At 42.2% G+C, this 19670-nt stretch overlaps 1 protein-coding gene across 3 annotated transcripts in view; it reads right to left on the bottom strand.

Moving 5' to 3' along the window:
- Window positions 1-19670, bottom strand: part of LOC124014542 (sodium/potassium/calcium exchanger 2-like) — a 184087-nt gene that overhangs the window by 150107 nt on the left and 14310 nt on the right. For all 3 annotated transcript variants that reach the window (XM_046329657.1, XM_046329658.1, XM_046329659.1), the window contains exon 2: window positions 13227-14497. In XM_046329657.1, coding sequence (XP_046185613.1) covers window positions 13227-14141 — 915 coding nt within the window. In that variant the 5' untranslated portion in view covers window positions 14142-14497. The remainder of the gene's footprint in view (window positions 1-13226; window positions 14498-19670) is intronic.

Below are 19670 nucleotides of genomic sequence, written 5' to 3'. Positions count from 1 at the left end.
AGAAACGGAAGATCTGGTAGACCGCTGTGTACTACTCCCTTCCCAGAACTGAGCAAACTGTCTCTAAGGCCCAGGTGCACAACTGAGCAAGAAGACAAGTACATTAAGAGTGTCTAGTTTGAGAAACAGATGCCTAACAAGTCCTCAACAGGCAGCTTTATTAAATAGTACCCGCACAACACTGGTGTTTAACGAAGCTGCCAGTTGAGGACTTGAATTTAAAATGGATTGAATTGTGATATTTCTTGTCACCGGTCCACTACACAATACCCCATAATGTTAAAGTGGAACTATGTTTTCCTGAGTATTTACAGATTAATTACAAATTAAAAACTGAAATATATCTTGAGTAAATAAGCATTCAACCCCTTTGTTATGGACAGTCTAAGATCAGAAGTAAAAATGTGCTTACCAAGTCATATAATAAGTTGCATAGACTTGCTCTGTGTGCATACAAAATATATGTTTGGGGAAAGTCATTAAGAACTGAGGAGTATTTTTGTTTAAAAAATAAATGGAATGGTGCTAAGCACAAGCAAAATCCTAAAGGAAAACCTTGTTCAGTCTGCTTCCACCAGACATTGGGAGATTAATTCACTTTTCAGCAGGACAATAACCTAAAACACAAGGCCAAATCTACACTGGAGTAGACAGTGAATGTTCGTGAGTTGAAAAGAACAATGGTCACAATCCAGGTGTGGAAAGCTCATAGAGACATAAATCCTCTTAGGGAGGCTGCGAATTTTCGCAGCTTTTTGTTAAAAATCGCGCAACATTTCAGCGCTCTGCTACTCATGCCAGGAATATAGTATATGCATATGATTAGTATGTGTGGATAGAAAACACTCAGACGTTTCTAAAACTGGTTAAATCACAGCTGTGACTATAACAGAACGTGCGTTTAATCGAAAAGTGCAGGAAAATCTGATCACTGAAAATGGAAAAATATATCCATGCGCCACTTCAACCAATTGTTAAAGGTGACCCAGATTAAATGAAGCCGAGGTTGCAATTACCTACAGCTTCCACACGATGTCAACAGTCTTGTCATTTGCCTAGGCTTTGTTTCTTGGTCAAACGAAGAAGAGACAGCCCAGTTCTTCCGGTCTCAGATATTTTGGTTGAGATTTACCCGGACATTATTTCCAGACGGACAACTATAGAATATACATCGCCTCGTGATCAATTTGATCGCTTATTAACGTTTACTAATACCTAAAGTTGCATTACAAAAGTATTTTGAAGTGTTTTGTGAAAGTTTATCGGCGACTTTTTTAATTTTAAATAATGACGTTACGTTAGAAAACGCTATTTTTTTCGTTGTTCACACAGTCTTCATAGATCGATATCTAGGCTATATATGGACCGATTTAATCGGAAAAAAAGACCCAATGGTGATTATGGGACATCTAGGAGTGCCAACAAAGAAGATGGTCAAAGGTAATGAATGTTTTATATTTTATTTGTGCGGTTTGTGTAGCGCCGACTATGCTAATTATTTTGTTTACGTCCCCTGCGGGTCTTTTGGGGTGTTACATGCTATCAGATAATAGCTTCTCATGCTTTCGCCGAAAACCATTTTACAAATCTGACTTGGTGGATAGATTCACAACGAGTGTAGCTTTAATTCACTACCTTGAATGTGTATTTTAATGAAAGTTTAATGACAGTTTGAGTTTTATCAAAAACTATAGATGGCGCTCTGAAACTCCGCTGAGTGATGTTCCTGCCAGGGAACTGTATTCTGCTACATCCTTAAGAAGATTTATTAACCAGAAAGACTTACAGCTGTATAATCTGCCAATGGTGCTTCTACAAAGTATTGGCTCAGGGGTGTGAATACTTACAGTACAAGACAAAGTTTTGCACACACTTTTTATTTATTTGTACAATTTTCTACATTGTAGAATAATAGTGAAGTCATCAAAAACTATGAAATAACACATATGGAATCATGTAGTAACTAAAAAAGTGTTAAACAAATCCAAATATATTTTTGATTTTAGATTCTTCAAAGTAGTCACCCTTTGCCTTGATAACTCTTGGCATTCACTCAACCAGCTTCACCTGGAATGCTTTTCCAACAGTCTTGAAGGAGTTCCCACATGTGCTGAGCACTTGTTGTGTGCTTTTCCATCACTCTGCAGTCCAACTCACCCCAAACCATCTCAATTGTCGAGGTCAGGATGCAGCACTCCATTACTATCCTTCTTGGTCAAATAGCCCTTACACAGCCTGGAGGTATGTTGGGTCATTTTCCTGTTGAAAGACAAATGATAGTCCTACTAAGCGCAAACCAGATGGGACCGTGTATCGCTGCAGAATGCTGTGGTAGACATGATGGTTAAGTGTGCCTTGAATTCTAAATAAAATCACTCAGAGTGTCACCAACAAATGCCCCCTCAGACCATCACGTGCCCTCCTCCATGCTTCACGATGGGAACCACACCTACTCTGCATCTCACAAAGACACAGCGGTTGGAACCAAAAAATCTCACATTTGGACTCATCAGAACAAAGGACAGATTTCCACTGGTCTAATGTACTCTTGTTTCTTGGACCAAACAAGTATTTTCTTCTTATTGGTGTCCTTTTGTAGTGGTTTCTTTGCAGCAATTCGACCATGAAGACCTGATTCACACAGTCTCATCTGAACAGTTGGATGTTGAGATGTGTCTGATGGATTCTATGACGTATTTATTTCCTCTGCAGCAGAGGTAACTCTGGGTCTTTCTTTCCTGTGGCGGTCCTCATGAGAGGCAGTTTCACATAACGCTTGATGGTTTTTGCAACTGCACTTGAAGAAACTGTAAAAGTTTTCGAAATGTTCCATATTGACTGACCATGTCTTAAAGTAATGATGGACTGTCATTTATTTTTGCTTATTTGAGCTGTTCTTGGGCTTGGTCTTTTCCCAAATAGGGCTATCTTCTGTATACCACCCCTACCTTGTCACAACATAACTGATTGGCTCAAACGCAATAAGGAAAGAAATTGGACAAATTCACTTTTAACAAGGCACACCTGTTAATTGAAATGCATTCCTGGTGACTACCTCATGAAGCTGGTTGACATTATGCCAAGAGTGTACAAAGCTGTCATGAAGGCAAAGGGTGGCTACTTTGAAAAATCTCAAATATAAAATATATTTTGATTTGTTTAACACTTTTTTGGTTACTAAATGATTCCATATGTGTTATTTCATAGTTTTGATGTCTTCATTATTCTGAAATGTAGAAAATAGCTTTTAATAAATGGAATGATTAGGTGTGTACAAACCTTTGACTGGTACTGCATGTATAGTGGGGAGAACAAGTATTTGATACACTGCCGATTTTGCAGGTTTTCCTACTTACAAAGCATGTAGAGGTCTGTAATTGTTTATCATTGGTACACTTCAACTGTGAGAGACAGAATCTAAAACAAAAATCCAGAAAATCACATTGTATGATTTTTAAGTAATTCATTTGCATTTTATTGCATGACATAAGTATTTGATACATCAGAAAAGCAGAACTTAATATTTGGTACAGAAACCTTTGTTTGCAATTACAGAGATCATAACGTTTCCTGTAGTTCTTGACCAGGTTTGCACACACTGCACCAGGGATTTTGGCCCACTCCTCCATACAGACCTTCTCCAGATCCTTCAGGTTTCAGGGTTGTCGCTGGGCAATACGGACTTTCAGCTCCCTCCAAAGATTTTCTATTGGGTTCAGGTCTGGAGACTAGATAGGCCACTCCAGGACCTTGAGATGCTTCTTTCCCTGGCTGTGTGTTTCGGGTCGTTGTCATGCTGGAAGACCAAGCCACGACCCATCTTCAATGCTCTTACTGAGGGAAGGAGGTTGTTGGCCAAGATCTCGCGATACATCACCCCATCCATCCTCCCCTCAATACGGTGCAGTCGTCCTGTCCCCTTTGCAGAGGGGAGGATGGATGGGGCCATGTATCGCGGGGGCCATGGGGCCATGTATTCCACCTCCATGCTTCACGGTTGGGATGGTGTTCTTGGGGTTGTACTCATCCTTCTTCTTCCTCCAAACACGGCGAGTGGAGTTTAGACCAAAAAGCTCTATTTTTGTCTCATCAGACAACATGACCTTCTCCCATTCCTCCTCTGGATCATCCAGATGGTGATTGGCAAACTTCAGATGTCCTGGACATGCGCTGGCTTGAGCAGGGGAACCTTGCATGCACTGCAGCATTTTAATCCATGACGGCGTAGTGTGTTACTAATGGTTTTCTTTGAGACTGTGGTCCCGGCTCTCTTCAGGTCATTGACCAGGTCCTGCCGTGTAGTTCTGGGCTGATCCCTCACCTTCCTCGTGGTCATTGATGCCCCACGAGGTGAGATCTTGCATGGAGCCCCAGACCGAGGGTGATTGACCGTCATCTTGAACTTCTTCAATTTTCGAATAATTGCGCCAACAGTTGTTGCCTTCTCACCAAGCTGCTAGCCTATTGTCCTGTAGGCCATCCCAGCCTTGTGCAGGTCTACAATTGTATCCCTGATGTCCTTACACAGCTCTCTGGTCTTGGCCATTGTGGAGATGTTGGAGTCTGTTTGATTGAGTGTGTGGACAGGTGTCTTTTATACAGCTAACGAGTTCAAACAGGTGCAGTTAATACAGGTAATGAGTGGAGAACAGGAGGGCTTCTTAAGAAAAACTAACAGGTATGTGAGAGCCTGAATTCTTACTGGTTGGTAGGTGATCAAATGCGTATGTCATGCAATAAAATGCAAATTCATTCTTTAAAAATCATACAATGTGATTTTCTGGATTTTTGTTTTAGATTCCGTCTCTCACAGTTGAAGTGTACCTATGATAAAAAATTACAGACCTCTACATGCTTTGTAAGTAGGAAAACCTGCAAAATTGGCAGTGTATCAAATACTTGTTCTCCCCACTGCATGTAAATGAGATATTACTGTATTTCATTTTCATTTTACTGTAAAACATTTCCATTATGGGGTACTGTGTACATTATGGGGTACTGTGTACATTATGGGGTACTAGGTGACATTTAAAAAATATTTGATCAATTTTGAATGCAGGGTGTATCACAACAAAATGTGGAATAAGTCAAGGGATATGAATACTTTCTGAAGGCACTGTACACATAATTCTACAAAGAATAAGGACTCTCAAGTGTAAAATCATCGACATAAAGATATTTAGTCATAATGTCAGAATCTAACAGTCCAACACAATATGGTCTGTAGCCAACAGGGCAGTGGTGGAGGCATTCCTCAGCCGGCCATGATAGGAGAGACTTAAACATGCCATGAGTGATAATTGAGCTGTGGGGATGAGAACAGAGACAAGCATGGTTGATCGACTCGTCTGTGTATCCACCTTTTTGGACTTGTTTTTCTATTATTTTCTCCAGTCGTCTCATGTATTGCATCTCAAGGTCAACTGAATCTCCTCTTTGCTCTGGCACTCCCTGTTGCATTCTTATTAGGTTTATTTAACTCACTAGTAGCAGCCAGAAGCCAAAATACATCACTATAGACACAACACACCCATTTTCAAGACCTTATATTTTGAAAGCTTTACTAGATTCTCACTTGGGAATGAACATATCAAGCACCTAGCCAACCTTGAATGTATGTGAATTCTAGAGTCTATTTGATGTTCGATTCCCAGTATTGTGTTGTGTGGCCTCCAATGAAATATCCTTTATCTACTTAAAGTAAATCCTGATTTATTTAAAGCTTTATTACAGTACAGCTTTCTGGGTTAATATCTCAAAAACTAATTTTCATCTCGTATCTCAAAGTAACCTAAATCCATCCGGATAATCTCAACAACAGTATCAAATTGCTATGGAATATATTCCCTTTGCCCTCCAGTGTCATTGAAGATAGCATTCTATGCTTTGTGAAGTCAATGGAATCCTATAGATATACATGTATCACAAGGAAGATACCAGTCATAATTTGTGAATAAACAAAAAAATATATTTTACAGCATAATTTAACCTGAGGGAGTATTTCAAGATTCTTAGAATTTCTTAATGAGGGCGACTGAAAGACAGATGGAGTAAGACCATTGTACCACAGTGGCAATTTTGTGTACAGAAACTGCTTCTCCTTGCAATGAGGCAATCATACTAATAATCATACATTAAGGACTGATATCTAACATCTTTTGGATATCTTCATTTTTATATATTTTTAAACCCATTTCAAAACAGACCTTCCTTTGACATTGTCAAATGAAATTTGGTTTGTAGAGTTTCCATATATTTCAAGGGATTGTTTGTCAAACTGGGACACAATTTGTCCAGCTTAACCTAGAATGACACTGTCATTTTTATTAATCCCACAGAGGAATACTGTGAGGCAGCTTGGGTGACACAGGCCAATGCCATCTCAACAGAAGAACACTAAGTCTGAAAATATCTGAGAAACTAAAATAAAGATAGATAAAATAAATGGTGACTATGTTGGGCAATTTGTGTGAAAATAAATTCAAAAAAGGTACATGGTGTGTTTTCATCAGATATTTGACTACAAAGAAAACAATCTCCATTTTCCATTTCCCTTTTTTTATTACTAGGATATATTTTTGACGTTGGTACCAACATTTATGTGATAACTACAGTGTGCATTTCTAGGATATACAATGCCTTCAGAAAGTATTCATATCCCTTGACTTATTCCACATTTTGTTGTGCTACAGCCTACATTCAATATTGATTAAAGTAATAAGAATAATTATCACCCATCTACACACCTGTCATGTTTTGTCATTGATTATCATGTCTTGTCCCTGTGGTTCCCTTCTATTCGTTTCCCTCTGCTGGTCTTATTAGGTTCTTTCCCTCTTTCTATCCCTCTCTCTCCCCCTCCCTCTCTCCCTCTCTCGCTCTCTCTCTCTATCGTTCCGTTCCTGCTCCCAGCTGTTCCTCATTCTCCTAACTACCTCATTTACTCTTTCACACCTGTCCCCTATTTTGCCCTCTGATTAGAGTCCCTATTTCTCCCTCTGTTTTCCGCTTCTGTCCTTGTCGGATCCTTGTTTGATGTTTGCTGTTCTGTGTCCTTGTTCCGCCCTGTCGTGTTTTTGCCTTCTTCAGATGCTGCGTGTGAGCAGGTGTCTATGTCAGCTACGGCCTGTGCCTTCCCGGCGACCTGCAGTCTGTGGTCGCGTCTCCAGTCGTTCCTCTCTACTGACGAGAGGATTTCAGTTTTCCTGTTTTGTATTTACCTAAGATAATTTCCAGGATTATCGTTTTTGTTTAAGACTGGAATAAAGACTCTGTTTCTGTTAAGTCGCTTTTGGGTCCTCATTCACCAGCATAACAGAAGGATCCGACCAAGAATGGACCCAGCGACTACGGATTCTCGCAACACTGCCGTCGAAATCCAGGGAGCAATGCTCGGCAGACACGAGCAGGAATTGTCTGCTGCTCGTCATGCCGTTGAGACCCTGGCCGCTCAGGTCTCCGACCTCTCAGGACAGTTTCAGAGTCTTCGTCTCGTGCCACCAGCTACTTCCTGGTCTTCCGAGTCTCCGGAACCTAGGGTTAATAACCCACCATGTTACTCTGGGCAGCCCACTGAGTGCCGCTCCTTTCTCACCCAGTGTGATATTGTGTTCTCTCTCCAGCCCAACACATACTCAAGAGAGAGAGCTCGGATCGCCTACGTCATATCACTCCTTACTGGTCGGGCTCGGGAGTGGGGCACAGCTATCTGGGAGGCAAGGGTTGAGTGTACTAACGATTATCAGAACTTTAAAGAGGAGATGATACGGGTTTTTGATCGTTCAGTTTTTGGGAAGGAGGCTTCCAGGGCCCTGGCTTCCCTATGTCAAGGTGATCGATCCATAACGGATTACTCTATAGAGTTTCGCACTCTTGCTGCCTCCAGTGACTGGAACGAGTCGGCGTTGCTCGCTCGTTTTCTGGAGGGACTCCATGCTGAGGTTAAAGATGAGATTCTCTCCCGGGAGGTTCCTTCCAGCGTGGACTCTTTGATTGCACTCGCCATCCGCATAGAACGACGGGTAGATCTTCGTCACCGAGCTCGTGGAAGAGAGCTCGCGTTAACGGTGTTCCCCCTCTCCGCATCTCAACCATCTCCTCCCACCGGCTCAGAGACTGAGCCCATGCAGCTGGGAGGTATTCGCATCTCGACTAAGGAGAGGGAACGGAGAATCACCAACCGCCTTTGCCTCTATTGCGGTTCTGCTGGACATTTTGTCATTTCATGTCCAGTAAAAGCCAGAGCTCATCAGTAAGCGGAGGGCTACTGGTGAGCGTTACTACTCAGGTCTCTCCATCAAGATCCTGTACTACCTTGTCGGTCCATCTACGCTGGACCGGTTCGGCTGCTTCCTGCAGTGCCTTGATAGACTCTGGGGCTGAGGGTTGTTTTATGGACGAAGCATGGGCTCGGAAACATGACATTCCTTCTCGACCATGGTCTCACATCGCCTTAGACTTTATTACCGGTCTGCCTTCGTCTGCGGGGAAGACTGTGATTCTTACGGTTGTCGATAGGTTCTCTAAGGCGGCACATTTCATTCCCCTCGCTAAGCTTCCTTCCGCTAAGGAGACGGCACAAATCATCATTGAGAATGTGTTCAGAATTCATGGCCTCCCGTTAGACGCCGTTTCAGACAGAGGCCTGCAATTCACGTCACAGTTTTGGAGGGAGTTCTGTCGTTTGATTGGTGCTTCCGTCAGTCTCTCTTCCGGTTTTCATCCCCAGTCTAACGGTCAAGCAGAGAGGGCCAATCAGACGATTGGTCGCATATTACGCAGCCTTTCTTTTCGAAACCCTGCGTCTTGGGCAGAACAGCTCCCCTGGGCAGAATACGCTCACAACTCGCTTCCTTCGTCTGCTACCGGGCTATCTCCGTTTCAGAGTAGTCTTGGGTACCAGCCTCCTCTGTTCTCGTCCCAGCTCGCCGAGTCCAGCGTTCCCTCCGCTCAGGCTTTTGTCCAACGTTGTGAGCGCACCTGGAGGAGGGTCAGGTCTGCACTTTGCCGTTACAGGGCGCAGACTGTGAGAGCCGCCAATAAACGTAGGATTAAGAGTCCTAGGTATTGTCGCGGTCAGAGAGTGTGGCTTTCCACTCGTAACCTTCCCCTTACGACAGCTTCTCGCAAGTTGACTCCGCGGTTCATTGGTCCGTTCCGTGTCTCTCAGGTCGTCAATCCTGTCGCTGTGCGACTGCTTCTTCCGCGACATATTCGTCGCGTCCACCCTGTCTTCCATGTCTCCTGTGTCAAGCCTTTTCTTCGCGCCCCGTTCGTCTTCCCTTCCCCCCGTCCTTGTCGAGGGCGCACCTATTTACAAGGTACGGAAGATCATGGACATGCGTTCTCGGGGACGTGGTCACCAGTACTTAGTGGATTGGGAGGGTTTACGGTCCTGAGGAGAGGAGTTGGGTTCCATCTCGGGACGTGCTGGACCGTTCGTTGATTGATGATTTCCTCCGTTGCCGCCAGGGTTCCTCCTCGAGTGCGCCAGGAGGCGCTCGGTGAGTGGGGGGGTACTGTCATGTTTTGTCATTGATTATCATGTCTTGTCCCTGTGCTTCCCTTCTATTCGTTTCCCTCTGCTGGTCTTATTAGGTTCTTTCCCTCTTTCTATCCCTCTCTCTCCCCCTCCCTCTCTCCCTCTCTCTATCTTTCCGTTCCTGCTCCCAGCTGTTCCTCATTCTCCTAACTACCTCATTTACTCTTTCACACCTGTCCCCTATTTTGCCCTCTGATTAGAGTCCCTATTTCTCCCTCTGTTTTCCGCTTCTGTCCTTGTCGGATCCTTGTTTGATGTTTGCTGTTCTGTGTCCTTGTTCCGCCCTGTCGTGTTTTTGCCTTCTTCAGATGCTGCGTGTGAGCAGGTGTCTATGTCAGCTACGGCCTGTGCCTTCCCGAAGCGACCTGCAGTCTGTGGTCGCGTCTCCAGTCGTTCCTCTCTACTGACGAGAGGATTTCAGTTTTCCTGTTTTGTATTTACCTAAGATAATTTCCAGGATTATCGTTTTTGTTTAAGACTGGAATAAAGACTCTGTTTCTGTTAAGTCGCTTTTGGGTCCTCATTCACCAGCATAACAACACCATATTGGCAAACTGAAAACAATAACCCATAATGGCAAGCCATTTTCAAGTCTTGCCATAGATGTTATGTCAAATCTGTAACTAGGCACTCAGGAACATGCAACGCATCTCCAGCATATATTTGACTTTTGTGTTTTAGGTTAAAGTCCTGCAGAAAGGTGAATTTGTCTCCCTGTGTCTGCAGTAAAGCAGACTGAACAAGGTTTCCTCTGGGATTTTGCCTGTGCATTTCATTTCTTTTTATCCTAACAAATTCCCAGTCCTAGCCGATGACAACCATAACATGATGCAGCCACCACCATGCTGGTACTCAGTGATGTGTTGAATTGGATTTAACCCAAACATAACACTTTGTATTCAGGACATAAAGTTAATTTCTTTGCCAATTATTTTTTTCAGTTTTACATTAGTGCCTTATTGTAAACAGGAAGCATGTATAGGATTTTTAAAATTCTGTACAGGCTTCCTCCTTTTCACTTTTCATTTAGGTAAGTACTGTGGAGTAACTACCTAGGTTGTTGATCCATCCTCAGTTTTACTCCCATCACTGCCATTAAACTCTGTAACTGTTTTAAAGTCACCATCAACCTCATGGTGAAATCCCTAAGTGGTTTCCTTCCTCTCCAGCAACTGAGTTAGGAAGGACGCCTGTATCATTGTAGTGACTGGGTGTATTGATACACCATCTAAAGTGTAATTAATAGGTTCACCATGCTCCAAGGTATATTAAATGTCTGCTTCTTTTTTTACGAGGCATCGGAAAACCTCTCTGGTCTTTGTGGTTGTTTGAAATTCACTGCTCGACTGAGGAACCTGAGATGTATGTGTGGGGTACAGAGATAAGGTAGTCATTCAAACATAATGTTAAGCACGTTTATTTCCCAAAGAGTGAGTGATTTGTTAAGAAATATTTACTCCTGAACTTACACTATATATACAAAAGTATGTGGACACCGCTTCAAATTTGTGGATTTGGCTATTTCAGCCACACCGTTGCTGACAGGTGTATAAAATTGAGTACACAGCAATGCAATCTCCAAAGACAAACATTGGCAGTAGAATGGCCCATACTGAAGAGCTCAGTGACTTTCAACATGGCACCGTCATAGGATGCCACCTTTCCAACAAGTCAGTTCGTCAAACTTCTGCCTTGCTAGAGCAGGGCGGTCAACTGTAAGTGCTGTTATTGTGAAGTCGAGATGTCTAGGAGCAACAACGTCTCAGCTGCAAAGTGGTAGGCCACACAAGCTCACAGAACGGAACTGCCGAGTGCTGAAGTGCGTAGGGCGTAAAAATCGACTGTCCTCAGTTGCAACACTCCCTACCGAGTTCCAAACTGCCTCCGGAAGCGACGTCAGCACCAGAAATGTTTGTCTGGGTTTTCATGCCCGAGCAGCCACACACAAACCTAACATCACCATGTGCAAAGCCAAGCGTCGGCTGGAGTGGTGTAAAGCTCACTGGACTCTGGAGCAGTGAAGACGTGTTCTCTGGAGTAATGATCACGCTTGACCATCTGGCATTCTGAGGGACAAATCTGGGTTTGGCGGATGCTAGGGGAGCCCTACCTGCCCGAAGGCATTGTGCCAACTGTAAACTTTGTTGGAAGAGGAATAATGGTCTGGAGCTGTTTTTCATGGTTTGGGCTAGGCCCCTTAGTTCCAGTAAAGGGAAATCTTAACACTAATGACATTCTAGACAATTCTGCGCTTCCAACTTTGTGGCAACAGTTTGGGGAAGGCCCTTTCCTGTTTCAGCATGACAATTTCCCCGTGCACAAAGCGAGGTCCATACAGAAATACTATTTTTGTACATATTCAAGATTTCTGGGATCTTTTATTTCAGCTCACCAACACTTTACATTTAGCATTTATATTTTCAGTGTAACTTGTAATAATTTCGAAAAACCTAATTCCACTGTGACAATATGTGACATAAAATCTCAATTTAATCCGTTTTTAAATTCAGGCTGCAGCATAACAAAATGTGGAAAAAGTCAATGGATGTGAAGCCACTGACATTGGAACCTAAATTGATTGAGAAATTCATCAAAAGCCATATGTTGGCCTTGTTCAGACTACCTTTAAAACAATCTATAGTGTAGTACGGGCTTAGTGTGTTGGAGTATTGTTTTAATTTCAAAACTTGCATTTTGAGGTTTGAGGATTGGTTTTTACTTGCACCACTGCATGTCCACCAAATCACCTGTAGAGGGAGTTCTGGGAGCTCTGACGGCATTTTCACAATAATTTATTGGTTGTACTCATAAAATAGGCCATCATAGTAAATACGAATATGTTCTTAAACTGACTTGCCTAGTTAAATAAAGGTTTAAATAAAATAAAACAATCATGAAATACACATTTTTCATTTCAGAGCACAAGGTAAGCATTCAAGGCATGTAAACGACACCTGCAGTCTGTAGGTCACAGGCCTAGGCAAGTCCAAAAATGAATAAATATTGAAAATAAATTGAAATGTCAGTCAATTCAGGTCAGTCAGTCAATTCAGGAAGTAACCAGATATTCTAATTCCATAATAGAAAAAAGGGTATCACTTCCTCAATTGACTGACTTATTTTGAATTGATCCATCCCTTCATAGGCTGTGTTGTGTGTGTGAGCATGTGTGTGGTGGGTTGGTGGCTGGGGATGGGGCTCCCGAGTGGTGCAGTGGTCTAAGGCACTGCATCTCAGTGCTGGAGGCATTACAACAGACCCTGGTTTGATTCCAAGCTGTATCACAACCAGCCATGATTTTTATTTATTTTAAATTTTTCCAACACTCTAACCACTAGGGTGGTGCACAATTGGCCCAGCATCATCCGCGTTAGTGTTTGGCAGGGGTAGGCCGTCATTGTAAATAAGAATTTGTTCTTAACTTACTTACCTAGTTAAATTAAGGTTACATTTTTGTTATTAAATGGGGGTGGGGTTATCCCATATAAGATCAAGTCTATCCGTTACAGAGACAACTTTTTATTGTTACATTTGTCTATTGTTATTTTGTACAATACTTGTGATCTGAGATTCTAACCGCTAGATTCAAATGGTCACATTCATTTGAAAGATAGAGAGGCAGAGGTAATGGTGATGAAGCTCTGTCGGGAAAGATAGATAAAGAAAAATAGGGAAATAGACTCACCTTGGGCTGCACTTCCACCTCCACCACTTGATTCTTGTTCATGCAGCCTTTCACGAAGCCCTCCACGTTGCTGTTGAACTTCATAAAGATCACATAGGCGGCATAGGCTGAAAGTAGCACAATACTTTCCCAATAGGAGATGTAGTTATCCAGGAAGAAACAGATGAGCATGATCAGGTCCATGATGTAGAAGGAGACGTCACGGAAGAGGGGCCACCAGGTCAGATTGAGGATCTCCCTGGAGAAGATGGCGCACATTCCAATGACAAAGAGAATGTTGAAGACAGCTGAGCCCACAATGGTCCCGATGCCCACATTGCTGTGGGAGACGAATACACCAATGACTGAAGTGAAGAGCTCCGGCGCCGACCCACCTGCCGCCATGAAGGTGGCCCCCGCCACATCATCAGAGATGGCCAGCTTCTCTGTGATGACTGTCAGAGCGGGCACGAAGAACTCATCACACACAATGGCTAAAGAGATGAACATGTACAGCATCCCAAACATGTGGAGCACCACAGCACCCTGGCGTCTCTCCTCCAGCGTGAACAGGTCCGTGGGGTAGTCCCCCTGGCTCTCGTTGCCGTCTGCCGAAGACCTCATTGCCACGGGAATGTCGGCTGAGATATTGCGGTCCCTCTGGTGCTGTGTGGAAAGTAGAGTCCTGTGTGGAGTTGGGCCTGCCTGAAGGATGGCCTCCTGGGGCAGGAGCGGCTCTGAGTAGGTCCCTGAGCTCCAGGTCAAGGCACTGAAGGAAAATGAGATTGCGCTTATGGCTACCAGGCTGAATACAAAACCCAGGATTCGTATGGGCCTCATCTTTCTTCGCAGGTTCTGGTGGGGGTGCCTATTACATGTTGCACCCAGAAAGGGCCTTTGCACCACCATATCCAAGCAGGGCTGGTCCAAACCCATCTCTGTGGTGTGTGTGTGTGTGTGTGTGTGTGTGTGTGTGTGTGTGTGTGTGTGTGTGTGTGTGTGTGTGTGTGTGTGTGTGTGTGTGTGTGTGTGTGTGTGTGTGTGTGTGTGTGTGTGTGCGTGCGTGCGTGCGTGCGTGCGTGCGTGCGTGCGTGCGTGCGTGCGTGCGTGCGTGCGTGCGTGCGTGCGTGCGTGCGTGTGTGTGTCTTCACTCTCAATGGTTTGGTAGAAGGAGGGTGGACTGGTTTTCACCAGACACAATGCATGGTCCTGCCTTAGGCTTCAAACAACATGGGAGGATTCCAGATAATTTCCAGGGTCTGGCTTGACCATTGATGTCTTCATATTAGCCTCTAAAAACAAGATTTCAATAGAAATGAAAGAGAAAAAGAAAAGGAGGAAGCGTCAACATGTAGAACTCACACACAGCAACAAACTATTAGCTGTCACATTTGCCTACTACAATTCTGTAGTGAATTTAACACCATAACTTAGTCCTGACCAGTGGTTATCCAGTTATCCATACATGGGTTCAGAGGCAATAGCTATATCCCACTTAATCTTTTCAGAAATAAGCATATAACATTGGGGAAAAAATCTGCAAATGTTTGAATTAATAATATAGTAATTGCCTACTCGGACAAATAGGGTTCATAATATAATATTCCTAAAAATAAATCAACACTACTAATGGCATGGTATCCAGGTAAAATGTATGCAAATAGCAGAATTCCACAAAATTATGGGCTTACTTGCAATGTGATGCACCAAATGCCCTTGAAATAAAAGAAACTTCAGTGATACCTTTATAAAGGTTATAGTTACAGACTAGCCCACTATACAATTGGATTGCGGTGTTGAAAGCAGATCATCTATGTTATGTATTAGGGTTGTACCATTTGCACCTCCATACTTACCGTAGTTGTGATGCAGAGTATTATGGCTAATGTGTGTTGAGATGATCACATTCTGGATAAATGGTTGAACTGAACATAATTACAAAGAGAAAATTATCCTGATTAAAATGCTGCCCAACTTGAAAAAATCTAAAATATACACATTGTGAGATATTTGGCGAAATAGACAGGCATGCCTTTCCATAGGAAGACAACAACTAAGTTTTTGTTCCAAGGGCAAAAAGTATTTTGGGGCTAGCATTTGATGACAACCGGGCTCGCTGCCCAGACTTACATAATTAGAAAGAGGAGATTGTCATGATTAAAATGGCGTCCGAAAAAAACTAAATATACACATTGCGAGATATTTGGTGAAATAGACAAACATGCCTATATTTCCCCTATAGGAAACAATGGGACGAACTCCATTCTTTGTTGTTGTTAACATTTAACTATAAACAACGTGAGCAGGTCTCATTGCCAACAATAGCGAAGCAGGCATTGTGACGTAGAACAATAAGCTGGGAATAGAATGTTTGGAAGGCAAGTTGGTGCCACGATGGTCAATAGAACTAATAGGAGCTGGCAGGGTGAAAAATGCCCTAAAATAAGGCCAGATTTTTTCTGACTACTTCAAAACAATGGCAAGCAGCTGGGAAATATGGTCATACGATGGATGCAATGAACTCGTTTTTATCAGAAAAAAAGCGTTGTTAAAAATGTCATGTGTCCAGCATACTATTGAGAAATGAGCTGGATGGCTGGAACTGTTGAACAGTTTAATGAAAGTATTGAGCAGTGGAGCTCCATATACGTACAGAACGCACAGAACGGTTTAAATATGTTGTTTTTGCAAATTACATTCTATAGATTTCGAACCAATTTGCGACCAATTTTCATGTGAATATAAAAAAATTAAAACGCATTAAGAAAATCTGCACATTTTCCCACCAGTGGACTTGTTGTGGATAAAAATCACTGCATTATGACATAAGCAGAGTTTTTTGTGTGTGTGCACTAAGTTTTCATGTACCATATAAAAATCTTGAATATCTTCAATATGTTTCCATTGCATTTTCAACTCTACAGATAGTTTTGTCACAACAACCGTTGCATTAAATAGCAAGTGTGCCTACTATGGTCTTGGTACGTGCGCTCTAGCCAACAGCTCGCAGATACAGTTCAGGTAGGTTGAGCGGGTAGGTTGTGCGAGTCTACATCAGATTATTATGAATAGCCTAAGAGCAATAATATTTTTATTTGTCAAACTGCAGTCAAGCATCGATCATCATGTCACTAAAATAAGACCCTAGATATTTATTGGAAAGGTGCATCAAGATCACTGCACACTTTCACCACCCTATGAAGTTTATCATAAGATTATTTTTATACAGCATGACTTTACTCGCATAAAAACTGTGGATGAAAGCGTTATTGTTGGAGGACAAAATAGTTGCACATGTTTTTGTGTAATGGGACCAAAGACATTTAATTTACTATGCAGCCTGCAACAGCTAGACAGGCCAGGTAATAAGACATATGGGGATATTGTTCACAGATCACTGCACCTGTACATAGCCCATCCAACTACCTCATCCCCATACTGTATTTATTTATGTATCTTGCTCCTTTACACCCCAGTATCTCTACTTGCACATTCATCTTCTGCACATCTACCATTCCAGTGTGTTTAATTGCTATATTGTTTGCCTTACCTGCCTTATCCTACCTCATTTGCACATACTGTATATAGACTTTTTCTACTGTATTATTGACTGTATGTTTGATTATTCCATGTGTAACTCTGTGTTGTTGTATGTGTCGAACTGCTTTGCTTTATCTTGGCCAGGTCGCAGTTGCAAATGAGAACTTGTTCTTAACTAGCCTACCTGGTTAAATACAGGTGAAACAAAAAATGTAAAATAAATTGTGGAAATACTTAAAGGACACTTTTCACCAAAACCAGGGCAGCAGGTAGCCTAGTGGTTAGAGCATTGGGCCAGTAACCGAAAGGTTGCAAGATTGAATCCCCAAGCTGACAAAGTAAAAATCTGTCGTTCTGCCCCTGAACAAGGCAGTTAACCCAATGTTCCGAGTCCGTCATTGTAAATAAACATTTGTTCTTACCTGACTTGCCTAGTTAAATAAAAAGGTTCCACAGAGAAATCAGGAAAAGAGAGAATCAATGACAATGTTTAGAGACAGACTAGTATGTGGGCTATGGATTGATGCTAGAGAAAATAACCTACTGACTGAAAATCATCTAACCTTGGCAAAGGCTATTGAAGTCAGTGTTTCCATGGAACGAGCTGCTAAAGAGGCTCACCAGTTGAGTTCATCACAAAAAAAGTGTACATAGTAACTGAAAATCAGAGACAGGAAAATCGGGACATCAGGTGTCTACGTGTTTGTGTAAGGACACTGAACACCGAGCTTGTGGTAAAAAGGCCCACATTGAATGAGCCTGCAGAAATAAAAATAGCTTGGATCATGGAGGGCACTTCCCAAATGCGTACTACGTTTGTATATATTTTGAAGCATGCATCGATGCAAGCTTCAACAGAAAGTATGTAAAGAAATATGACGCAATCACATACAGATTATGCAAATGAGGCCATTATTTGAGCTGAAGCGAGAGCAAATACACTGAAATGTTGCCTATTCACATCTCATATGTTGCCTGACTGCAAAATGTTATCTTGTTATGTTAATAAATACAATTGAAGCCGGAAAATTACGTACACTTAGTTTGGAGTCATTAAAACTTGTTTCCAACCACTCCACAAATTTCTTGTTAACAAACTATAGTTTTGGCAAGTCGATTAGGACATCTACTTTATACATGACACAAGTAATCTTTCCAACAATTGTTTACAGACAGATTATTTCACTTATAATTCACTGTATCACAATTCCAGTGGGTCAGAAGTTTACATACACTAAGTTGACTGTGCCTTTAAACAGCTTGGAAAATTCCAGAAAATGATCTCATGGCTTTAAAAGCTTCTGATAGGCTAATTGACATAATTTGAGTCAATTCGAGGTGTACCTGTGCATGTATTTCAAGGCCTACCTTCAAACTCATTGCCTCTTTGCTTGACATCATGGGAAAATCAAAAGAAATCAGCCAATACCTCAGAAAAAAGAATTGTAGACCTCTACAAGTCTGGTTCATCCTTGGGAGCAATTTACAAATGCCTGAAGGTACCACATTCATCTGTACAAACAATAGTACGCAAGTATAAATGCCATGGGAACACGCGGCAGTCATACCGCTCAGGAAGGAGACGCGTTCTGTCTCCTAGAGGAGTGCAAATCAATCCCAGAACAACAGCAAAGGACCTTGTGAAGATGCTGGAGGAAACGGGTACAAAAGTATCTATATCCACAGTAAAACGAGTCCTATAGAGACATAATCTGAAAGGCCGCTCAGCAAGGAAGAAGCCACTGCTCCAAAACCGCAATAAAAAAGCCAGAATATGGTTTGCAACTACACATGGGGACAAAGATGGTACTTTTGGAGAAATGTCCTCTGGTCTAATGAAACAAAATATAGAACTGTTTGGCCATAATGACCATCGTTATGTTTGGAGGAAAAAGGGGAGGCTTGCAAGCCGAAGAACACCATCCCAACCGTGAAGCACGGGGTGACAGCATCATGTTGTGGGGGTGCTTTACTGTAGGAGGGACTGGTGCACTTCACAAAATAGATGGCGTAATGAGGGAAGAAAATTATATGGATATATTGAAGCAACATCTCAAGATGTCAGGAAGTTAAAGCTTGGTCGCAAATGGGTCTTCTAAATGGACAAGCATACTTTCAAAGTTGTGGCAAAATGGCTTAAGGACAACAAAGTCAAGGTATTGAAGTGGCCATTACAAAGCCCTGACCTCAAGCCTATAGAACATTTGTGGGCAGAACTGAAAAAGTGTGTGCGAGCAAGAAGGCCTACAAACCTGACTCAGTTACACCAGCTCTGTCTGGAGGAATGGGCCAAAATTCACCCAACTTATTGTGGGAAGCTTGTGGAAGGCTACCCGAAAAGTTTGACCCAAGTTATACAATTTAAAGGCAATGCTATCAAATACTAATTGAGTTTAGGTAAACTTCTGACCCAATGGGAATGTGATGAAAGAAACAAAAGTTTAAATAAATCATTCCCCTTACTATTATTCTGACATTTCACATTCTTAAAATAAAGTGGTGATCCTAACTGACCAAAGACATGGAATTGTTACTAGGATTAAATGTCAGGAATTGTGAAAAACTGAGTTTAAATGTATTTGGCTTAGGTGTATGTAAACTCCGACTTCAACTGTACATGCTGTGTTAATTTTGGCATGGTAACCTGCCTATAATACCCACTGTACAATACCCATTTTGCTGGCTTGAAGAAGAACGGTTCCGTGAATGGATAAGTCAATCGGGCTAACTGGCTAGACATGAAGAACTCTTAGCTAGCCACCCACAAAGAATTTATATCTACCTTGCATAACATTAGCTTTAGATAAGTTTTGCCTGTTAACAAGCAAGTTTACGATTCACATAGGAACTCAGCAAAAAAATAACGTCCCTTTTTCAGGACCCTGTTGTAAAAATCCAAATAGCTTGACAGACCAACACTGTTTC

The sequence above is a fragment of the Oncorhynchus gorbuscha genome, linkage group LG25, assembly GCF_021184085.1.
Source record: "Oncorhynchus gorbuscha isolate QuinsamMale2020 ecotype Even-year linkage group LG25, OgorEven_v1.0, whole genome shotgun sequence".
Classification (NCBI taxonomy): domain Eukaryota; kingdom Metazoa; phylum Chordata; class Actinopteri; order Salmoniformes; family Salmonidae; genus Oncorhynchus; species Oncorhynchus gorbuscha.
Note: the sequence above shows the minus strand (reverse complement) of the source record. Positions and strands in the feature narration are given on the sequence as shown.